The sequence below is a fragment of the Aotus nancymaae genome, unplaced genomic scaffold, assembly GCF_030222135.1.
Source record: "Aotus nancymaae isolate 86718 unplaced genomic scaffold, 86718_ANA_hifiasm-v0.15.2.pri h1tg000014l, whole genome shotgun sequence".
NCBI lineage: Eukaryota > Metazoa > Chordata > Mammalia > Primates > Aotidae > Aotus > Aotus nancymaae.
This window is the reverse complement of record NW_026988425.1, coordinates 42,444,972-42,463,631: the sequence shown is the minus strand read 5'-3', so window position 1 is coordinate 42,463,631 and position 18,660 is coordinate 42,444,972. Positions and strand designations below refer to the sequence as shown.

Sequence of the window (18,660 nt, the reverse complement as noted above, 5' to 3'; positions counted from 1 at the left end):
ACACCTAGCGTAAATTAAAAGGGGGGGCGCATATTTTGATTCCGTCTCTACTCCCCTCCCCCGATGCTAGCGGAGCAGGTGGCAGTCTCCCAGGGACCAGTCCCCATCAGTCCGCGGGGCTCGGCCGGAGCCGGGTCATTGAACACACCTGGGCACCCGCGAACCCTAGCGCAGGGTCCACGCCCCCTCCCCCCGTGTTTTTATTTTCCGACGTCAACCGCCAGTCTCACACATCTCTCCTGAGAACTATCCAGTAGGTCCGGCCTGCCTAGGGTAAGCGTCCCCCTCATCCCTCATCCCCCCACAGCCTGGCCCAGGGAACCGAGATGCCTCCACCTGAGCCGGGCTGCCGGCGGACCAGTGGCAGAGACGCCACTCGGCTGGCGGCCTGCTGGGCCCGGCGGCCGGCCAGCGGCGAACGGGAGGAGCCGCGCGGGCGCGTCCCGGGCCTCCGGGCCGCAGGGGGCCGCTGTGACCCGCCTGCGCCCCTGCCGCGCCGAAGGCGGGGAGCCGGGTTTTGGGGGAGAATTGGAAAGTCGAGGGTAGCCGAGGGGGGCGGGTGCTCTGGCTGCAGTCCGCTCCGCCTGAAGCACGGAGAAGCCGAGCCGGGCCCCGCCGCTCTCCTCCTCCATGAGGCCCTAGTGAGGCGCGGCGGCTATAGCCGACCCGCGGCGCCTACCTCCGGCGTCCTATCGCGAGCGCAGCGGCGGCGGCCCCTGGAGGAGGGGGCGGAGGAGGAGGAGCATGTCGGAAGGTTTCGATCGGGCCCCAGGTGCTGGTCGGGGCCGGAGCCGGGGCCTGGGCCGCGGAGGGGGCGGGCCTGAGGGCGGCGGTTTCCCGAACGGAGCGGGGCCTGCTGAGCCGGCGCGGCACCAGCCGCCGCCGCCGCAACCCAAAGCCCCGGGCTTCCTGCAGCCACCGCCGCTGCGCCAGCCCAGGACGGCCCCGCCGCCAGGGGCCCAGTGCGAGGTCCCCGCCAGCCCCCAGCGGCCTTCCCGGCCTGGGGCGCTCCCAGGTACGGAGCAGCTCTAAGGGCCCCCGTCCTCCTTGGCCAGCGCTTCGCCACGGCCCTCCACGCGTGCCGAGGCCTGGTGCGCTGTCTGCGGCCCCCGCCCCCAGTTCCCCGAAAGCATTCCCCGAGAGGGCCGCGTGACCGGGTAGAGACGGCCTGGAACCGGGTTTGGAAGGTGTCTGCTGGAATCCTTTGTGCGCCCGGCTGGGGGAGGGGCCGGGTGCGCGGTCTCGGAGTTCACCGTCCCGGGAGGAAGTAAAAATCATCCTCCCCTCCGCAGCCCTCTAAAGCGAGACCCTAGCGAACAAAACCACCTCTTTTCCACCGACCCCTTTAAAAATATAGAGAGGGGGAAAAAAGCTCGCAAGCACTCATTTGAGAGGCAGGTATGTCCATAAATGAGCCACCACAAGTCTATTGTTCTTTTTTGTAGGCTGTACACATCCGGGTGATAACCATAAATTTCATGATGGTTCCTATTTAACTCTTAAAAACAGGCTCTTTTCAGATGGTTTTTCAGTATACAGCAAGTTGTTGTACAAAGGAATGAATGCATGTAACACCCCGTTTTTTTTCTTTCGCAGAGCAAACGAAGCCCCTGAGAGCTCCACCTAGTTCACAGGATAAAATCCCACAGCAGAACTCGGAGTCAGCAATGGCTAAACCCCAGGTGGTTGTAGCACCTGTATTAATGTCTAAGCTGTCTGTGAATGCCCCTGAATTTTATCCGTCAGGTTATTCTTCCAATTACACAGTAAGTACAACCTTTTCCCACAACTCTGGGTTTATTTACTAGAATAATGTGATTATTACTTTGTTAATCAGAGTATGTTTGTACTTTCTGTACTACACCTAAAAAAAAACAAAAACCATTTTATTGTGAATGTTTTGTGTTATTGAACTCAGAATGAAACAACGCTGATTCAGGAATATATTTTGTAGTTATATTCAAGGTATTAGAATGTAAGCTTAAGAGTACACATGTGTGTTCTCGTTTCTAGTGGTTATTCCAGTTAAAATAGGCATAGTTTTTGTCCTAATTATTGTATGCAGAAATGTCCTATGGGGTTGTGATAAAGTGTTTACATGGGTATAAAGAACGTTTATACTTTCAGTTTTTCTTTGTCAGTTATATAACAACTTTAAAAAACAGTCACTTTTCTCCTAAAGCCCAGTTAGAATATGTAGAAAGGAATTTGTTATACTGGATAAACCCAGATGAGTAAATGCAGAGGGATTAATTGTAGAAAAGTGGGAGGGAATCATTGAAGAAATGATTGATGATACTTTAGCTTAAGTCCTGTCTTTCCTATCTTCTTAGTTTTATTGAAGTATAGCAGAGAATAGTGTACCTAAGTATTAGCTCAGTTTTATAAAGTGAACACTCAACTAACTAGCATCCCGGTCAGGAAATAGAACATTATCAACACCCCAAAAGCCCCTTCTGTCTCCTAATTGTTGATGATGTCCAAGGGTAGGTAATCACTGTTTTGACTTCACAGAATAGTTTTGTCTGTGTTCAAAGTTTATATAAATGAAGTCATCATACAGAATATATTCATCCTTTTTCACTTTCACTCAATATCAAGATTACTCCCTATTGTACCATGTAATTGGAGGTGATTTATTTTTATAACATTCCATTGCATGAATATATCCCATTTGTCTGTTGATGAACACTGGTAACTTTCACTTTTGTATTATTATGAATAGGGCATATTCTGTGTGTTGGTGGCTATGTGCCTTTATTTCTGTTTTGTATATACCAGAGTGGAGTTGCTGGAACTTAGGGTAGCCAGCTTTAGTAGAGACTGCCAAGTAGTTTTCCAGAGATTGTTCCACTGTACTCTCTGAGTAGTATGTGATTTCCAGCTGCTCTACCTCCTGGCCAGCACTTGGTATTTTCTCTTTAGGTTTAAGCATTCTGGTGAGCATATAGTATCTAGTTGTGGTTTTAATTTGTATTTCCCTTATCACTGATAATGGCACACCTTTTTTATTACCTCTTTTTGGCGCTCCTTCCATATTTGATAGTAAAAGTGTGGAAAAGCTGTGTTCCATATTTTAGATACTCCACGCTTCTTACACTGTATAGGAAAAAGCTTTGGGATTGGAAAGAAAAGGTACAGGCATAACAGGAAAAGCAATTTATATGAGGTGAAAAAGGCCATCTATCTTGTAAAGTAGTAATGAGAACATCTTGAGTTCTTGCCAGAAAATTGTATTTAGCTCACAGAAGAAAACGGTAGACAGCTGTAAGTAGTTGAATAAACTCTTAAGGATGCTTGTTCTAGCAGCCACAAGCAGGTTTCCATTTATTTTCTTACCTATTGATTTGGGCTCTTTTATGATACAAGTGTGTATCAACTATTTTTCCATGTAAAAATAGTTGATACACAGTTGTTACACAAAAACATACAGAGATGTGTTTGTGTGTGTAACAATTGTGTATCAACTATTTTTACATGGTTCAAGTGACTTTGGGGCTGTAGAGCAGAATATAAAGTCATGTTAATCCACTTATTTTGAGCCATTGTCATCTTTTAGGCATTCCATGCCATCCTCTAATAGATCAGCCTCTCCTGTGCTCAGTTTACTAAAACAGATTGCAACCAGGCACCTCAAAACCTGTGTGGCCTGCAGGTGTCTTCTCTGGCCCTGAATGGGTTTGTTTGTTTTTTCTTTTAGTTGTTTTAATTAATTACCAAACCTAAATTAGATAGTAGAAACTTGAATGTTCTGGTTTGTCTTGAAATCATAAGATCTGGCCATAGTGGACTGGCATTTTGATAGAGGAAGGATTGGTTGGAGCAGAGTCAAGGCATTCTCTTTAGATGGAGTCTGTAAGCTATAATTTGCTTTCTGGCTTATTTCATTCATTTGTAATATACCTGAATTCTACAGGCTTTCAGGCTTACTACCCCTGTTCTAGTATGTTCTCTAGCCTTACTAGTTTACCCTAATCTTTACCCATGGTTAAGGCTAAGAGAATTTTTCTCAATCCAATTAGTCACAGAACAGCAGAATCCTTTTTTTTCCCTGACTCTTAGGATAAGCTCTTGTTGCAAAGGAAGCTTTTTCTTAAAGTTAGCTACATTCACTCACTTATTCAACAAATAGTCAAGTACTTATCATGTCAAGCACTGGTGATACAGCAACAAACAAAATGGACAGAAATTCTTGTCTTCAGGGAGTCTCTATTCTAGTAGTCTTCCTGGCTGAGTTTCCAGACATTTATTGAGACTGCACATGAAAATCTATTGCCTGGTATCCTTTTTCTAACAGCCTTTATGTTAGTCTTCTGCTGTGCTTTCTTAACTCTTCCAAGGCACCAAGCCGTTTTATGTTCAGTCCTTCCTCTAATCCTACTGCTAGAATCTCCTACTTTTCATGTTTTCTTACCAGTGAATTACTATATCCATTTATTTCTGGCCATTGTTTCTTCTCAGACAAACCATTATGCCTTGAATATTTCATCACAGTTCACTTACCATAACCAAAAATTTAACATAGGAATTCATAGAGCATTGATTAAGAGATAGACGTTCCCCCCAACCCTGCAAAACAACCAGCTTTTTTTCTAAGAGAATCCCCCTTCAAGTTACTTCCCAGTTTTTCTTCTGCCTTTCAGTAGCAACATTCTCCAGTATGTAAAATTATTCACTCTCACTGACTATTCAAACCTCTGCAGTCTGATCTTCCTAAGTATATTGATACTATTTTTCTGACTGATGCTCTTCTGATTGTTAAATCCATCCTCCTAAATCTCATTTTAAAACTTTGAGCACAGTAGGATCTACTCAGTTTATAAGTCCTAATGCGCCAGATCCTGTGCTAGGTGCAAAGGTACCTTTTTAGTTTATCAGAAGCTCCTCTCATTTTTATAAGAACTAAATATTTAAGGTACTAATTGGTTTTTTTCTCTCTGAGCGTGATCTCCTTCACTCCCACGACTCTGCAATGATTATTCTCTTCTAGATTTCAATGTGTGAATTTGTTCTGTAGCATTTCTTGTTATGAGCACCTTTTCTCCCCTACCTTTTCTTTGGCTTCTGCAGCAGTACTTGATCCTCTCAACTTTCAGATCATTCCTTTTCCCCTCAGATTACGGTGGGTGAGGTTCTGTCTTCCATTTTATTACCTCCTTTGCTAATCCCACCTATTTCCTAGAATCTGTCGCTTTCTTGTGTGCTAATAAACCTATCTAATTCTTCCTTTGAACTCTAGGCCTATGTTCATTTGTTTGACCAATTCCTGAAGACCTCACATTCAAATGCAAGTATAAGATCTGTATGGAAGTACAAGAATTATTTATCTCGTGCAAATCTCTTCTTTCTAACTAGCTGCTTATGCGAAGAACTTGGTGGCATATTGACTCACCTATCCTGTACACCCTTGCCCCAGTTCAATCCAGCTAACTAGTCTTGACTGTATCACTCTCTGTAGTGTCTGGTCAGTTTCTTTTATTCCCACTGTTTTGTGATAGGTTCTCACTTATCTCTTAACAATGTATATAGAGTACCTACCAAGAAAAGTGTATTTTCTAATTGATACCTCTCCCAATCTCCCATAGAATTCTAAGAAAAATAAAACTTGAAAATATCCCTGTTTGGAAGCCATTTGACTCCACATTGAAGACTGAAGAAATTTGTGGCTTTAAAAAATCTGGTGCTAGAGAAGTAATGCAGGTTTTAATTCAAGCATGTTGGAGTGCCTGTCTGTTCTGAATACTCTATGCCTCCTTTTTTACTTAAAATGACAGGCTCTGGGTCCTCTGTTCTGCTATATTCAGAGCAGTTCTACTTTCTTTTACTGATCAGATTTTAAATTTTCTTAAAAGAGAGTTCTGTTGACTTAAAAAACAAAAAGACTGCAAGTCAGTGTTCGAAGCAGCCACAAAGAATGACATTTGATAGAAACAGGAAATTAGTACCTTCAGCTGGAACCCATACCTTTGCCTTTCTGCTGTTTCTTGTCATTAATACTGGTAGGATACTACAAGTCTATAAAACTAGCAACTGTATATCAAAAACTAAAAACATAGTTTTTAGTTATAAAAGTCACACATGTATGTAGTTAACATTAAGTATATGAATATGTACAATTATGCCTAACTGCTTTCACAATTTTATAATAGAGTCAATAGGAACATTTCCTCACTGTAGAGGTAAGTACTGTTGTCTTTTGTTTTTCTTTCCAAAAATTTTCTCTGCCTAAACAAGTAAATCTGATTTTTCACTTAAAACTTTTTTTTTTTTTAGAGATTGGGGACCTCCTGGCCTGAATTGATTCTCCCACCGCAGCCTTCCAAAGTGCTGGGATTATAGGCATGCGCCACCACATCTGACTTTTTTATTACTATTATACTAAAATGCAATTCTGTACCCTTTTCATTTAGCACACTATCTTGGAGATATTTCTGTATTGATACATGTAAATATATCTTGTTTTCTTTTTTTTTTTTTTTTTTTTTTTCAGGCAGAGTCTTACCATGTCGCCAGGCGCCAGGCCGGAGTGCAGTGGCACAATCTCGGCTCACTGCAACCTCCGCTTCCCGGATTCAAGCAATTCTCCTGCCTCAGCCTCCCGAGTAGCGGGGAATACAGGCGCACGCCACCACGCCCAGCTAATTTTTTTGTATTTTTAGTAGAGACGGGGTTTCACCATGTTGGCCAGGATGGTCTCGGTCTCTTGACCTCATGATCTGCCCGCCTCGGCCTCCCAAAGTGCTGAGATTACAAGCTTGAGCCACCGTGCCTGGCCCTATATCTTGTTTTCTTAAATGGCTATATGGTATTCCATTATACAGATACATGGTCATGTATTTAACCAATTCCTTGTTAATGGATTGTTACATGGGTTTATTGGCAATGAGCTTCTTTGTACATAAAGTCAAAGTTGGGTTTTAAGCTTTTGACTTTTATTTTGAGTTTAATATAGAGGTTAAAAGTATGGGCTTTGTTCTGCGCTCAATTCTTCTAACTAGTTGTGTGACCGTGCACAGTTACATAAGTTGGCATGGCCCTTCCTTGCTCACCCTCTCCCCCATCCTGTTCTTCCTACTACCTTAAGAGCCCATTTCCTTAGTTTGGCCCCCAGAGCCCTCTAAGATTTTCTTAACTGCCTCAGTGACCTCATTAGTTATCACCCATCCTCAGTTTCTGTATTCTAGCTATTGTCTGTTTCTCAAACCAATTAGGCCTACTTGGGGCCTGTGTGCTGTTTGTGCCCATAGAAAGCATAGAGTATCTTCCCTTAGATATTTGTATGGCTGGATCTTTTTTCTTTCTTAGTTCAGATATTAACTCTTAAGAACTTTTCCTTGGCCTTTTTTTATTGTTGTATGTTTCAACTTCTGAATGTGTCTTGCATCATGGGGGATGAGCTGCATGAGAAGAGAGCCTTGTCGACTTTATTCATGGTAGACATTCATGTCATGGCAGTACCCTATCCCCTAAGACAGTCTTCAGCACTTAGCACTTGTAGAGATGGGGGACCTCCTGGCCTGAATTGATTCTCCCACAGTCACACCATTTTAAATGAATAACCAAAGTGACTTAATTGTTCTGTGTCTGTTTCTTCTGTGCAGGGAGGATAATAATGCTTACCTCAAAATTTTCTAGGTTAAACAAGATGCAGGCAAAGAACTTACAGTGTCTACCACATTTGTATATGCAGCTGGTGGCTATTAGCTTATTAATTGGAATACCATTCTAGGTGCCAAGAAATACAGCTTTTTATCATTCTTTTTGGATGCTTTTCATACTTTAGCCCCTTTATGTTATGAGTACATGGCTGTTGCATTTGGAATATGACTCAATATTCGCCTAGAAATTTAAAATGTAATTCATTTCTTGAACATTTTGTGCTTTACTATCTGTTCTTCACCAGTATAGGCAAATTTATTAATTCACTTTATCCTGAGAGTCATAGCTGTACTGTTTATGATTAGTAAATAATTTCATCAACATTAATACCTCCTCTTATAAGTAGAGTGTTTAACTTGGATTCAGATGTGTGACAAAAATTTAATGCATTAGAGTTTATATGCCTTTCTATTCAATGAACACTATGTGTGAATGAAAGGGAATATGAATCTGCTATTTCTGCAGCTGGTCTTACTTCCTGAGTGCCTCTCATAGTACATGCAACTTTTGCTAAGTATCACTTTGGTCTGTAAAGGTAGATAAGTTGGGCACAGTGGCTCATCCCTGTAATCCCAGCACTTTGCGAGGCCAAAGCAGTTGGATCATTTGAGGCCAGGAGTTCGAGACCAGCCTGACCAACATGGTGAAACCTCGTCTCTACTAAAAATACAAAAAATTAGCTGGGTGGTGCAATAGTCCCAGCTACCCAGGAGGCTGAGGCTGGAGAATTGCTTGAACCTGTGAGGCAGAGGTTGCAGTGAGTCAGGATCATACCACTGCACTACAGCCTGGGTGACAGAGCAAGACTCCATCTCAAAATAAATAAATAAATAAAGATACATAAAAAGTATACAACATGACCTCTAAATAGTGGTCAGTTGAAGTGGTAGCACTGTATTGGTCCGTTTTCATGCTGCTGACAAAGACATACCTGAGACTGGGAAGAAAAAGATTTAATTGAACTTACAGTTTCACATGGCTGAGGAGGCCTCAGAGTCATGGCAGGAGGTGAAAGGCACATCTTACATGGCAGCAGCAAGATAAAATGAGGAAGAAGCAAAAGCAGAAACCCCCGATACACCCATAAGATCTCGTAAGACTTATTCACTATCACAAGAATAGCATGGGAAAGAGTGGCCCCCATGATTCGGTTACCTCTCCCTTGGGTCCCTGCAACAACACGTGGGAATTCCGGGAGATAGAATTCAAGTTGAGATTTGGTTGGGGACGCAGCCAAACCATGTCAAGCACCAACAGTAGAGGAACAACTGGACGATTGGCAGTGTTGGTCTTTCTCCTAAGACTGTGTGTCTTGGGCTTGACATGGTGGCTCACACCTGAAATCCTAGCACTTTGGGAGGCCAAGGTGGCTAGATCACCTTAGGTCAGGAGTTTGAGACCAGCTTGGCAAACATGGTGAAACCCTGTCTCTACTAAAAATACAAAAATTAGCCGGGTGGGGTGGTGCATGCCTGTAATCCCAGCTACTCAGGAAGCTGAGGTACAAGAATCACTTGAACCCAGGAGATGGAGGTTGCAGTGAGCTGAGATTGTACCACTGCACTCCAGCATGGGCAACAGAGCAAGACTGTCTCAAAAAAAAGACTGTCTTTCTCCATCATGGAGGATTTCTAAGGGTGTTTTGACCATGTGTAACTTGGTTTTTCTCTATGTACTTGCTGACTTTAGAACTTAACCCCTTTACAAAATGTTTCTGTATTGTAGTCATAACTTTTTTATGTGGTTTTTCATTTGACTCTGTTTGGAGAAGGTTAAATTTCGTTAAGTAATATAGTTATTATTAGATCACAACTGTTTGGTAAACTTTAAAGTGCTTTGGGTGATATTCCAGGCATTGAGATGTGAAAGTTGCTGCCCAAGTCTATTATCTTTTGTAAAACTCGCCCATTCAGTCTCCTCCCATTAATGAAAAGGCTGGGAACTGCCAAAGGTGACAGTGGTGGAAGCAACATTAGCTGGAAACTACTGCTGCTATCACAGTTTTGTTAGAAACCTGGATATAGCTGCCAAAAGGTCTCCTACCATTTACACTATGATGAAATTTTAGTTACTTGAGGAGCTTTGTTTATTTCTTTTTTTTTTTTTTTTTTTGAGACGGAATTTCGCTCTTGTTACCCAGGCTGGAGTGCAATGGCGTGATCTCGGCTCACCGCAACCTCCGCCTCCTGGGTTCAGGCAATTCTCCTGCCTCAGCCTCCCGAGTAGCTGGGATTACAGACATGCGCCACCATGCCCAGCTAATTTTTGTATTTTTAGTAGAGACGGGGTTTCACCATGTTGACCAGGATGGTCTCGATCTCTTGACCTCGTGATCCACCCGCCTCAGCCTCCCAAAGTGCTGGGATTACAGGCATGAGCCACCGCGCCCTGCTGTTTATTTCTTTGCTCTTGGGGATTGACATATGATAAACCTTATTAGGTTTTTTTGTTTGTTTTTTTTGTTTTTCAATAAAAAAGTTGTCAAACATTTGCAGAAATAGAGAGTGGTATGATTAATCCTCATGGCCTCAACAGTAAGCTACATTGGCCATTCTTGTTTTTATATCCCTCGTCCATACTTCCCCTCCCATTTTGAAGCAAATCCTAGATCTTATTTTATTTGTAAGTAGATCAGATTCTTAATTTTGATATTGATATTATAGTGAAATATTGGTTTAAACTTCTTTCCTCAGCCGTCATAAGTCCACCCAGAATGAGAAGACAGTTCCCTATTCAATTAAACAGCCTTTCTGCTGTTAATATTGTAATACTTCAGCTTTTAGGCAAGGAAGAAAGATAGTTCAATTGACAATTTTATTGATGAACATAAATTTTATCATGCGAAAGATCTTTAAAAAAGCATTCGTGCTAGTGATATACCACCTCATGTGTTTTAGCCAGTTGCACAGATTAATTTTTTCTTTTTTGATCCATAGGAGTCCTATGAGGATGGTTGTGAGGATTATCCCACTCTATCTGAATATGTTCAGGATTTTTTGAATCATCTTACAGAGCAGCCTGGCAGTTTTGAAACTGAAATTGAACAGTTTGCGGAGACCCTGAATGGTTGGGTTACAACAGATGATGCTTTGCAAGAACTTGTGGAGCTCATATATCAACAGGTATGTTGGCTTATAGCATGGAATGATCGTTGGATAGCTTCCTTGAAGCCCAAGGATGGTGGCTACTCCTTGAGGGAGACCAGATTCATGATCACCTGCCTCCACACTTAACTCTTTATAGTTCATGGGAGTTCTAAGTCTATCTTATATAAAATTCTTATAGTTATGGATCCAAGGATAGAGCCAGGCTGGATTCCAAGTTCACCTGTGCAGTCAAGGTTCTATATAAGCAATATTCACCTGTTTTGCCAAAGCTCTATACAGGCAGTTTAGTATAGAAGGTGATATGGGCACTTAAAAGGAAGGCTACATAAGTGCCACCCATCCACCCCAACCCTACCCCTTGTTTTATAGGCTCTGAAATTAGCAGTACCAGAAAAGACTACTATTCTTTTCCCCTGTATGTTGAATTGAATAGTATTATTAGAGTAGGGGAGGAAAAAAATTGATAGAATTTGCTTACCTCATAAATAGGTCTTGAAAAAAAGAAAGCCAAACCATAAAACATCCTGTCTTGAGTCTTAACATTTCTACGTATCTTTGTTTCCTTTAAAACTTTAAGGATTTGCATCTCAATTCCTTAAAAGTCTAATTTAGTCAGTTGAAATTGTTTGATCCCAGTATACTAGTCCTGTCCCCGCCGCCCCGCTGATCTCACTCTGTCTCCCAGGCTCAAGTACAGTAGCATGATCTTAGCTCCCTGCAACCTCTGCATCCCAGGTTCAAGCAATTCTCCTGCCTCAGCCTCCTAAGTAGCTGAGATATTACAGGGATGCACCACTATGCCCAGCTAATTTTTGTATTTTTAATAGAAACAGGATTCCACCATGTTGACCAGGCTGGTGTCCAACTCCTGACTTCAAGAGATCCACTTGCCTTGGTCTCCCAAAATGCTGGGATTACAGACATGAGCCACCAGATCGGGCCTTGTTAATGATCTTTTAAGAGTAAAAAATATAGCGGACAACACTGGCTTAACACAGAATTTCTTAGTGTGAGACTGGTCAAAAAGGGCCAGGAACAGAAATATAAACTCTAGGTTCTTTCTAGAGTCCTTGCTACAAAAGCAACTCAAATTTGGAATATATGGAAGGGAGATTATAATGCAAGTTAATTATTATATCCTATTCTAATATTTCATTTGGCTGCTTTTCCAAGTTATCCTGGATGGTTACTGGACCCCAAGATTACCTAGCTGACTCTCAGGTTTTAGGCAGTGCCTGAAATGTTAGGAAGACAGAACTGCACTGTTTGTCCTCATTTCTGCTTTTTGCCAACAAATGGATTGAAAAGGAATATGAGATAAGAAAATGAAAGAAATCTATTTCTTGTTGCTTTTCTGGCTTCTTCCTCTTATTTAGTTTCAGTTATTCATTCAACTGCATTATTATAGTTATTTAGGGCTGGACAAAGGACCGGTAACCTGGTATGCTTTAACTGTTTCTCTGTCAAGTATGTAGTCAATATATTTAACATTTTAATATTCTGTGATCAGTGATGCATAGGTTTATCAACAGCTGCCTAGTTTCATTGAGGTAATTTATGGAAACTTATTCATAGCAACTAACAAAAGAGGACATATTGTAAAAGATGACAGATTAAACACAGATATTCAACTTTGATATCTCCCAAACACCACTAAAATGACATTATGGGGATTTTTAAAAGGCGGACACCCGTAAGGTCAGATAATAGGAAAAGAAATAAAAGCACTAGTTTCGAAGACTAGAAAGCAGGTGGGTGAGTGGTAACTGACCTGGCAGATCCAAAGTTGAATTCCAAGCCATTGGTATTAAAGCTGAGAATCACCCTGATTTACAATGCAGAACCTAAAAGTTTCTAGAATAAGGATGGAATGAGGCTAAAAGAGAATCTAAAAGATTTTTGAGAATCTAAGAAGTTAGACCATCTAGATCTTTTTACACTGACCAGCCAGTTTGAAATTTTGTTGTCACCGTAAAGAAATTAACAAAAGAGGTACTCTATCAAAAAGAGAAATTATGCCACGGATGAAGACATTGGAACCAGGAAAAGGAACTCTGCTGGATAGACTAAGTGAACTGTCCAGATGATGGTTCAAAGGAGAGATCTCTAAACAATAGTGCCATACATAGTAGGTATGGAGCAGCCAGGCTTCACTGACTTGCTCAGAAAGCTCCGGGAAAGACTTCCCTGATAAGATGAGCATACCTGCTGTAAGATCTGAGAAAAAATTTACCAACTAGTGAGTTTAGGGATAAATTAAGAAGATGGATATAAAAATGTTGGAAAAACTGAGTCTAGGGAAAACAAAGTTGTGCAAAAAAAGGTAAAATCAGTGTAATACATGGTTCAGCTATGAATTAAAACACTACAAATGAATAAAATCATGCTAAAACCATACTGTGATAGTAGGAAATAGTAGAGTGGGGTGAAATTAAGCAGGGTGAAAGCTAAAAGCTCATCTTCCACGATGGGAAACGATAGGTCAGGTATCCCTTATCTGAAATGCTTGGGATATCAAGCATTTCAGATGTTGGATTTTTTTTTGAGAGTTAGCATATACAGTATATAATGAGACATCTCAGGGAGGGTACCTAAGTATATTATTACAGCTGAAGGGGGTTGACAGGGTCTTTTTTCCTTTGGGGATGCTGAATAAATTATGTGTTGTTCACCTGTGTTTTGACTGTGACATATCACATGAGGTCAGATGTGGAATTTTCCACTTGTGGCATTGTGTGAGCACTCAGAAATTTTCCAACCTTAGAGCATTTTGGATTTTTGAACTAGGGATGCTCAAGTTGCAGTAAGAAATAACATCTAAATTGAAAAATCACGTAGTGTGGAGGTACAGAGGTTAAAATGTTTTTAGCTGAATAAATCAAAAGTGGTTGTCTTTGGGAGTAAAAACGGTGTGTAGGTAGGGAAGAAGGAAACTGTTGAATAACAAGCCTTGTAGAACTTATCTTTAAATCGTGTGTTGTAACATTAAAAAGAAGCTAAAGGAAAATGTGCATTGCCAATAATGGGAAAAGTATAAGTTTGAATTTTAAGTCTTGGGTATCAGGTAAACGTGTATGATGTCAGGAGAAATCACTTTCTCCCTTAATGTGACATGTACTTGGCCCCATGTGAGCAAGGAAATAATTGGAAATAAATGTTAGTAAGTAGACCCAACATAGGGTCAGAGGGGCATCAGGACATTTGTTAAATCTAGATTCTATGTTCGATTACCTTTGTGGCCAAGTCCCTTAGCCGTTTTTTTTTTGTTTGTTTGTTTTAAAAAAAGATGGGGCTTTGTTCTGTCACCCAGACTGAAGTGCAGTGGTTGTGACCACAGCTCACTGCAGCCTTGAACTCTTGCACTCAAGTGATCCTTCCACCTCAGCCTCCAGAGTAGCTGCTGGGGCTACAGTGCGTGCTATGTGCCCAGCTAATTTTTGACATTTTTTATAAACATGGTTTCACGCTATATTGACCAGGCTGGTCTTGAACTCCTGGCCTCAAGCGATCCTCTTGCCTTGGCCTTCCAAAGTGCTAGGATTACAAGCATGAGCCACTGCCCAGCTTCTTAACTTCTTAATGTATGTTTTCTTACCTAGTATTAGATGGTAAACTATGTTCTCTATTATTCTTTAGAAATTGCAATTAAAGTTAAACTTGCTGAACACTGCTTTGGCTATATCACATAATCTTTGATGTGCAGTGTTTTCTTACTTTTTTCTTTTCTTTTCTTTTTTTTAAGTAGCTTAGCTCTTTTCATTTCCTCTTTACCCAGTCATTCTTGGAGTGTTCTTTGTTAGTTGCTTGTGCCAGGTGCCATTAATCACCTCTTTATAGAGTCAAACTGACTCAAGGAGATTTACTGAGATCCAGAGTCATGAAAAGAATGTAAGGGAATCTTGTCCTGGACTGCTAAACACTAAAGTCTGTGCTTTCCTGCCCCCAAGAAGCCCCACTGGTCAACAGTTGATATTCTCATTCATAATTTCACTGTGCAGTTGAGCGCATGTACAGATTTTCTGCAAAAAATGGGTTAGCATCAGGAGACATTGTCTCTGCTTTCTGGTAGCCTCGGGTAACTGATGAGTTTTTTTCTTTTTTCTTTTCTTTTTTTTTTTTTTTAACTTTTTTTTGTATTTATTGTGGTTCTTGCTGTAAGGTTGGGAGGGAAAATGGACTTAATTTCCTTATGCCTAACAATGACAAAATACTTGCATATGGTCAATTTGGGGAGTCAATTTTTTTCCACTTTAGAATGTTGCTGTTAAGTATTTGCACTAATAATGATGTATCTATGTCATATGAAACTTTTCTTTTTTTTAAAAGGCCACGTCTATCCCGAATTTCTCTTATATGGGAGCTCGCCTGTGTAATTACCTGTCCCATCATCTGACAATTAGCCCACAGAGTGGCAACTTCCGCCAATTGCTACTTCAAAGGTCAGTGTAAATGTGAAAATTAAAAAAAAAAAAAACTACTTCTAAATATACTAGAATTTGACCATTCCTCAGACCATATGTTATAGAAAGCTACAGGAAAGAATAGGGTGTCCCATTCTTACATGCGTAATATTTAAAGTTTATAGTTCAGTATACCAGTCTTTTTTTTTGTAATGGTCTATGAATTTGGTTTTGTGTTTACAAGGGCCTTTTCTTTTCCAGGATCTTAAAAATGAACACTATGTAGTACTTTGGTAGCTTTGGTTTTAATAAAGATCTAATTTCATTAGATTAGAATAAAAGCGAATAATCTATTTTTCCTTATTGATTTGAACTGTCACTTTTTCACACTGCATTATTTGAGTTTTGATTCTGGATTTTCATTCCATTTACTACTTATTCTATTCCTTTTTATTACCATACAATAGCTATCAAAAAGCTTTTTTTTTTTTTCTTTTTTTTTCCTTTTTTTTTTGAGACAGAGTCTCACTTTGTCTTCCAGGCTGGAGTGCAGTGGCGTGACCTCGGCTCACTGCAAGCTCTGCCTCTCAGGTTCAAGTGATTCTCCTGCCTCAGCCTACCCAGTAGCTGGGACTACAGGCGCTCACCACCACACCCGGCTAATATTTATATTTTTACTAGAGACAGGGTTTCACCTTGTTGGTCAGGCTGGTCTTGAAATCCTGACCTCAGACCTCCACCCGCCTCAGCCTCCAGAGTGCTGGGATTATAATCATGAGCCACCGTGCCCGGCCTGTGGAATATTCTTTGCTATGCTTGTTTTGCCCAATGAACTTCAGAATCGTTGTTTTAAATTTCACAAGTCTTATTAGAATATGTTTGATATTTTAGAGATAATACTGAATTTATAAGCTAATTTAGGGAAAACTAGGTTTCTTATAATTTGATGTCTTCAGTAACAAGATCATCTTCAAGTTTATTATAGTTTGTCTATTAGTTTTTAGGTTACTTGTAATGGTTGCAAAGCATTCCATTGTGTGGTTAAACTGCAGTGGAACAGAATAAAGATTCTAGAAGTAGAACCCAGAGACCCTTGAAAATTCAAGCTGTTGATAAAAAGATAAATTGTGCTGGTAGCATAAGTGGATAGCCATTTGGGAAAAAAAGATGAGTTCTTGTCTCACTCTATGCTAAAATAAATCCCAAATATGTCGGAGACTTGAAATGATAAATGCTAAGGAGGAAATTGACAAGTAAACAGAAATCTTGGCTTGGTAAATCCCTTTTAAACAAGACATGATACCCACAGGCCTTAAAACAAGCGATTAATACATATTTAGTTACATATCAATTATAGCATTTTGCGGGGAAGGCATACATTTATGAAGTAAAAATCAGATAATGTAATGAGCTTATTTTATTTATTTTTTTTGAGACGGAGTCTCGCTCTGTCACCCAGGCTGGAGTGCAAGGGCACGGTTTCAGCTCACTGCAACCTCTGCCTCCCGGGTTCAAGTGATTCTCCTGCCTCAGCCACCCTAGTAGCTGGGATTCCAGGTGTGCACCACCACGCCCGGCTAATTTTTGTATTTTTAGTAGAGATGGGGTTTCACCATGTTGGCCAGGCTGATCTCGAGCTCCTGACCTCGTGACCTGGCCGCCTTGGCCTCCCAAAGTGCTGGTATTACAGGCATGAGCCACCACATCCAGCCAAGCTTATTTATTTAATAGGAAAAGAGGGGCCTCTTAGGAATGAGTAAGAAAAAGACCGATATCTTTATAGAAATACTTGGAATGGCCTCAAATAAATAGATATAGATACAGTTTGGAAAAATACAAATGACAAAGTTATAAAAAGATATCTAACCATACTTATAATTAAAGCAACACAAATTATAGCTTCTGGAAAGATTCAGAGTGAGTACTTATAGGAGGCAGGATGCCAGAAAGGCTCACTGTCATATTTTTCAGTGCTTCTCACCCCTGGCTGTGCCTTAGAGTTACCTAGAGACTTAACATAAGGCTGAGACCCTATCTGAACCCTTGGAAATTCTGGACGAGGTAGAGCTAGGGCATGGTTTTTTAAAGCTTCCCAAATGATTCTACTGTGTAGCTATGATTAAGACCCACTCTTTGATTCTCATTGACTGTTACCTGCCTTATGTGCTTCTATAGTACCGTAATCCTGTCAGAGATATTAATATGGAGAAATGCTAGTGATCTAATAAGTAAAAAGCAGAGCATAATTTTGCTACCTCTTTTAAAAACATATACATCTTTTGAAAAGATGGAATGGAAGTTACCTTCACAGCAGTTTCCTGCTGGTTTTAGTGATATTACTGGTGACTTTGTTCTTTATACTTTTTTTGTTTTAACCTTTCTAAAAATAAACATACATTGCTTTTATAATAGAAAATCTTTAGCTTAAAAAGTTTTAGTCTTTTCACCTAGTCAACCATGTAAGTATTTATGTTTGCATGTACATAATCATATCCTAACATGCAATCTGTCATAGCATTTTATGAAATAAAGGAACTTATTTCATCAACTCTTAACAACAAAGTTGTAACAGAAAGAAAAGCACCCAACACGTGTTTTTAAATAACCGATTTGGCATTAATTAACTGCTCTCTTTCATTAACCAGAATGTACTATGTATAAATATCCCAACTTTTTGCTGATGAGGAATTTAATACATACAAGATGGTAACAAATATCTTACTACGTTTGATTCAAACAGAAGATGTTGCTTAGCTAATATTACCTCATAAGCATTGGAATTGGCCACATAAGCACAGTAAGCTATGCTGGAGTTTCGTGGTTGACAAACTGACCTAGAGTCAATTATTAAACGAGGTAATTTATTTTTTCTTTATTAAAAATTTTTTTCAAAGTCAACCTAAACTGGCTGTATGGAAACCATTCAGTATCCATAGCTCTTCCCTTTGTCTTTAAAAGGAAAACTGTTAAAACCAGTTTTACAAAACAAGTTACTTTCCCAGAGTTTTCTCACCTTATCAATAAAGATTAAAAATACTTAATAACAAAATGATAAACTTTTATAGTCCATTATCTTGACACCATATTCACTTATGAAGGCATTGACAGGCTTACCGTGATTAGTTTTTAGTTACCTTGTAGGAACTGTGACTGACCATAAGCTCCAAGAAGAGGATTTCTTCTTTTTGTCATCTGTGTGAAGCAAATTGGTCAAGTCAAATCACGGGCAAATAGAGCAGGAAAAATCAGTTTTTTGAAGCTGTCAGTCTCATTGGAAATAGAGAACAAGTCAGTTGCTTTCTATATTGTGGTTTTAATGGGGTAATTTTTTCCTCACATTAATACTTTCCTGATACATATAATAGAAATCACAAGAATAATGGACTTTAAAATAATTCATTTAATTTTCAGTTAGTTGGAAACTGTGTGTGTATTTAAAGATCCTTTTCGAAGTTGTATTCAAAAAAAATTTACACAGGCAATTTGGGTAAAAT

At 40.2% G+C, this 18,660-nt stretch overlaps 1 protein-coding gene across 3 annotated transcripts in view; it reads left to right on the top strand.

The window, feature by feature from the left end:
- The first annotated feature begins 201 nt into the window (after positions 1-201).
- The window catches only part of PAIP1 (poly(A) binding protein interacting protein 1), a 33,051-nt gene continuing 14,592 nt past the window's right edge, over positions 202-18,660 (top strand). The window contains exons 1-4 of one of the 3 annotated variants that reach the window (XM_012449541.3): positions 202-273; positions 1,597-1,766; positions 10,596-10,781; positions 15,093-15,205. In XM_012449541.3, the coding sequence (XP_012304964.1) occupies positions 1,668-1,766; positions 10,596-10,781; positions 15,093-15,205 (398 nt within the window). In that variant the 5' untranslated portion in view covers positions 202-273; positions 1,597-1,667. Of the gene's footprint in view, positions 274-530; positions 1,016-1,596; positions 1,767-10,595; positions 10,782-15,092; positions 15,206-18,660 lie in introns of those variants that run through there. The other 2 variants (XM_012449540.3, XM_012449538.2) reach the window with 2 other exon arrangements.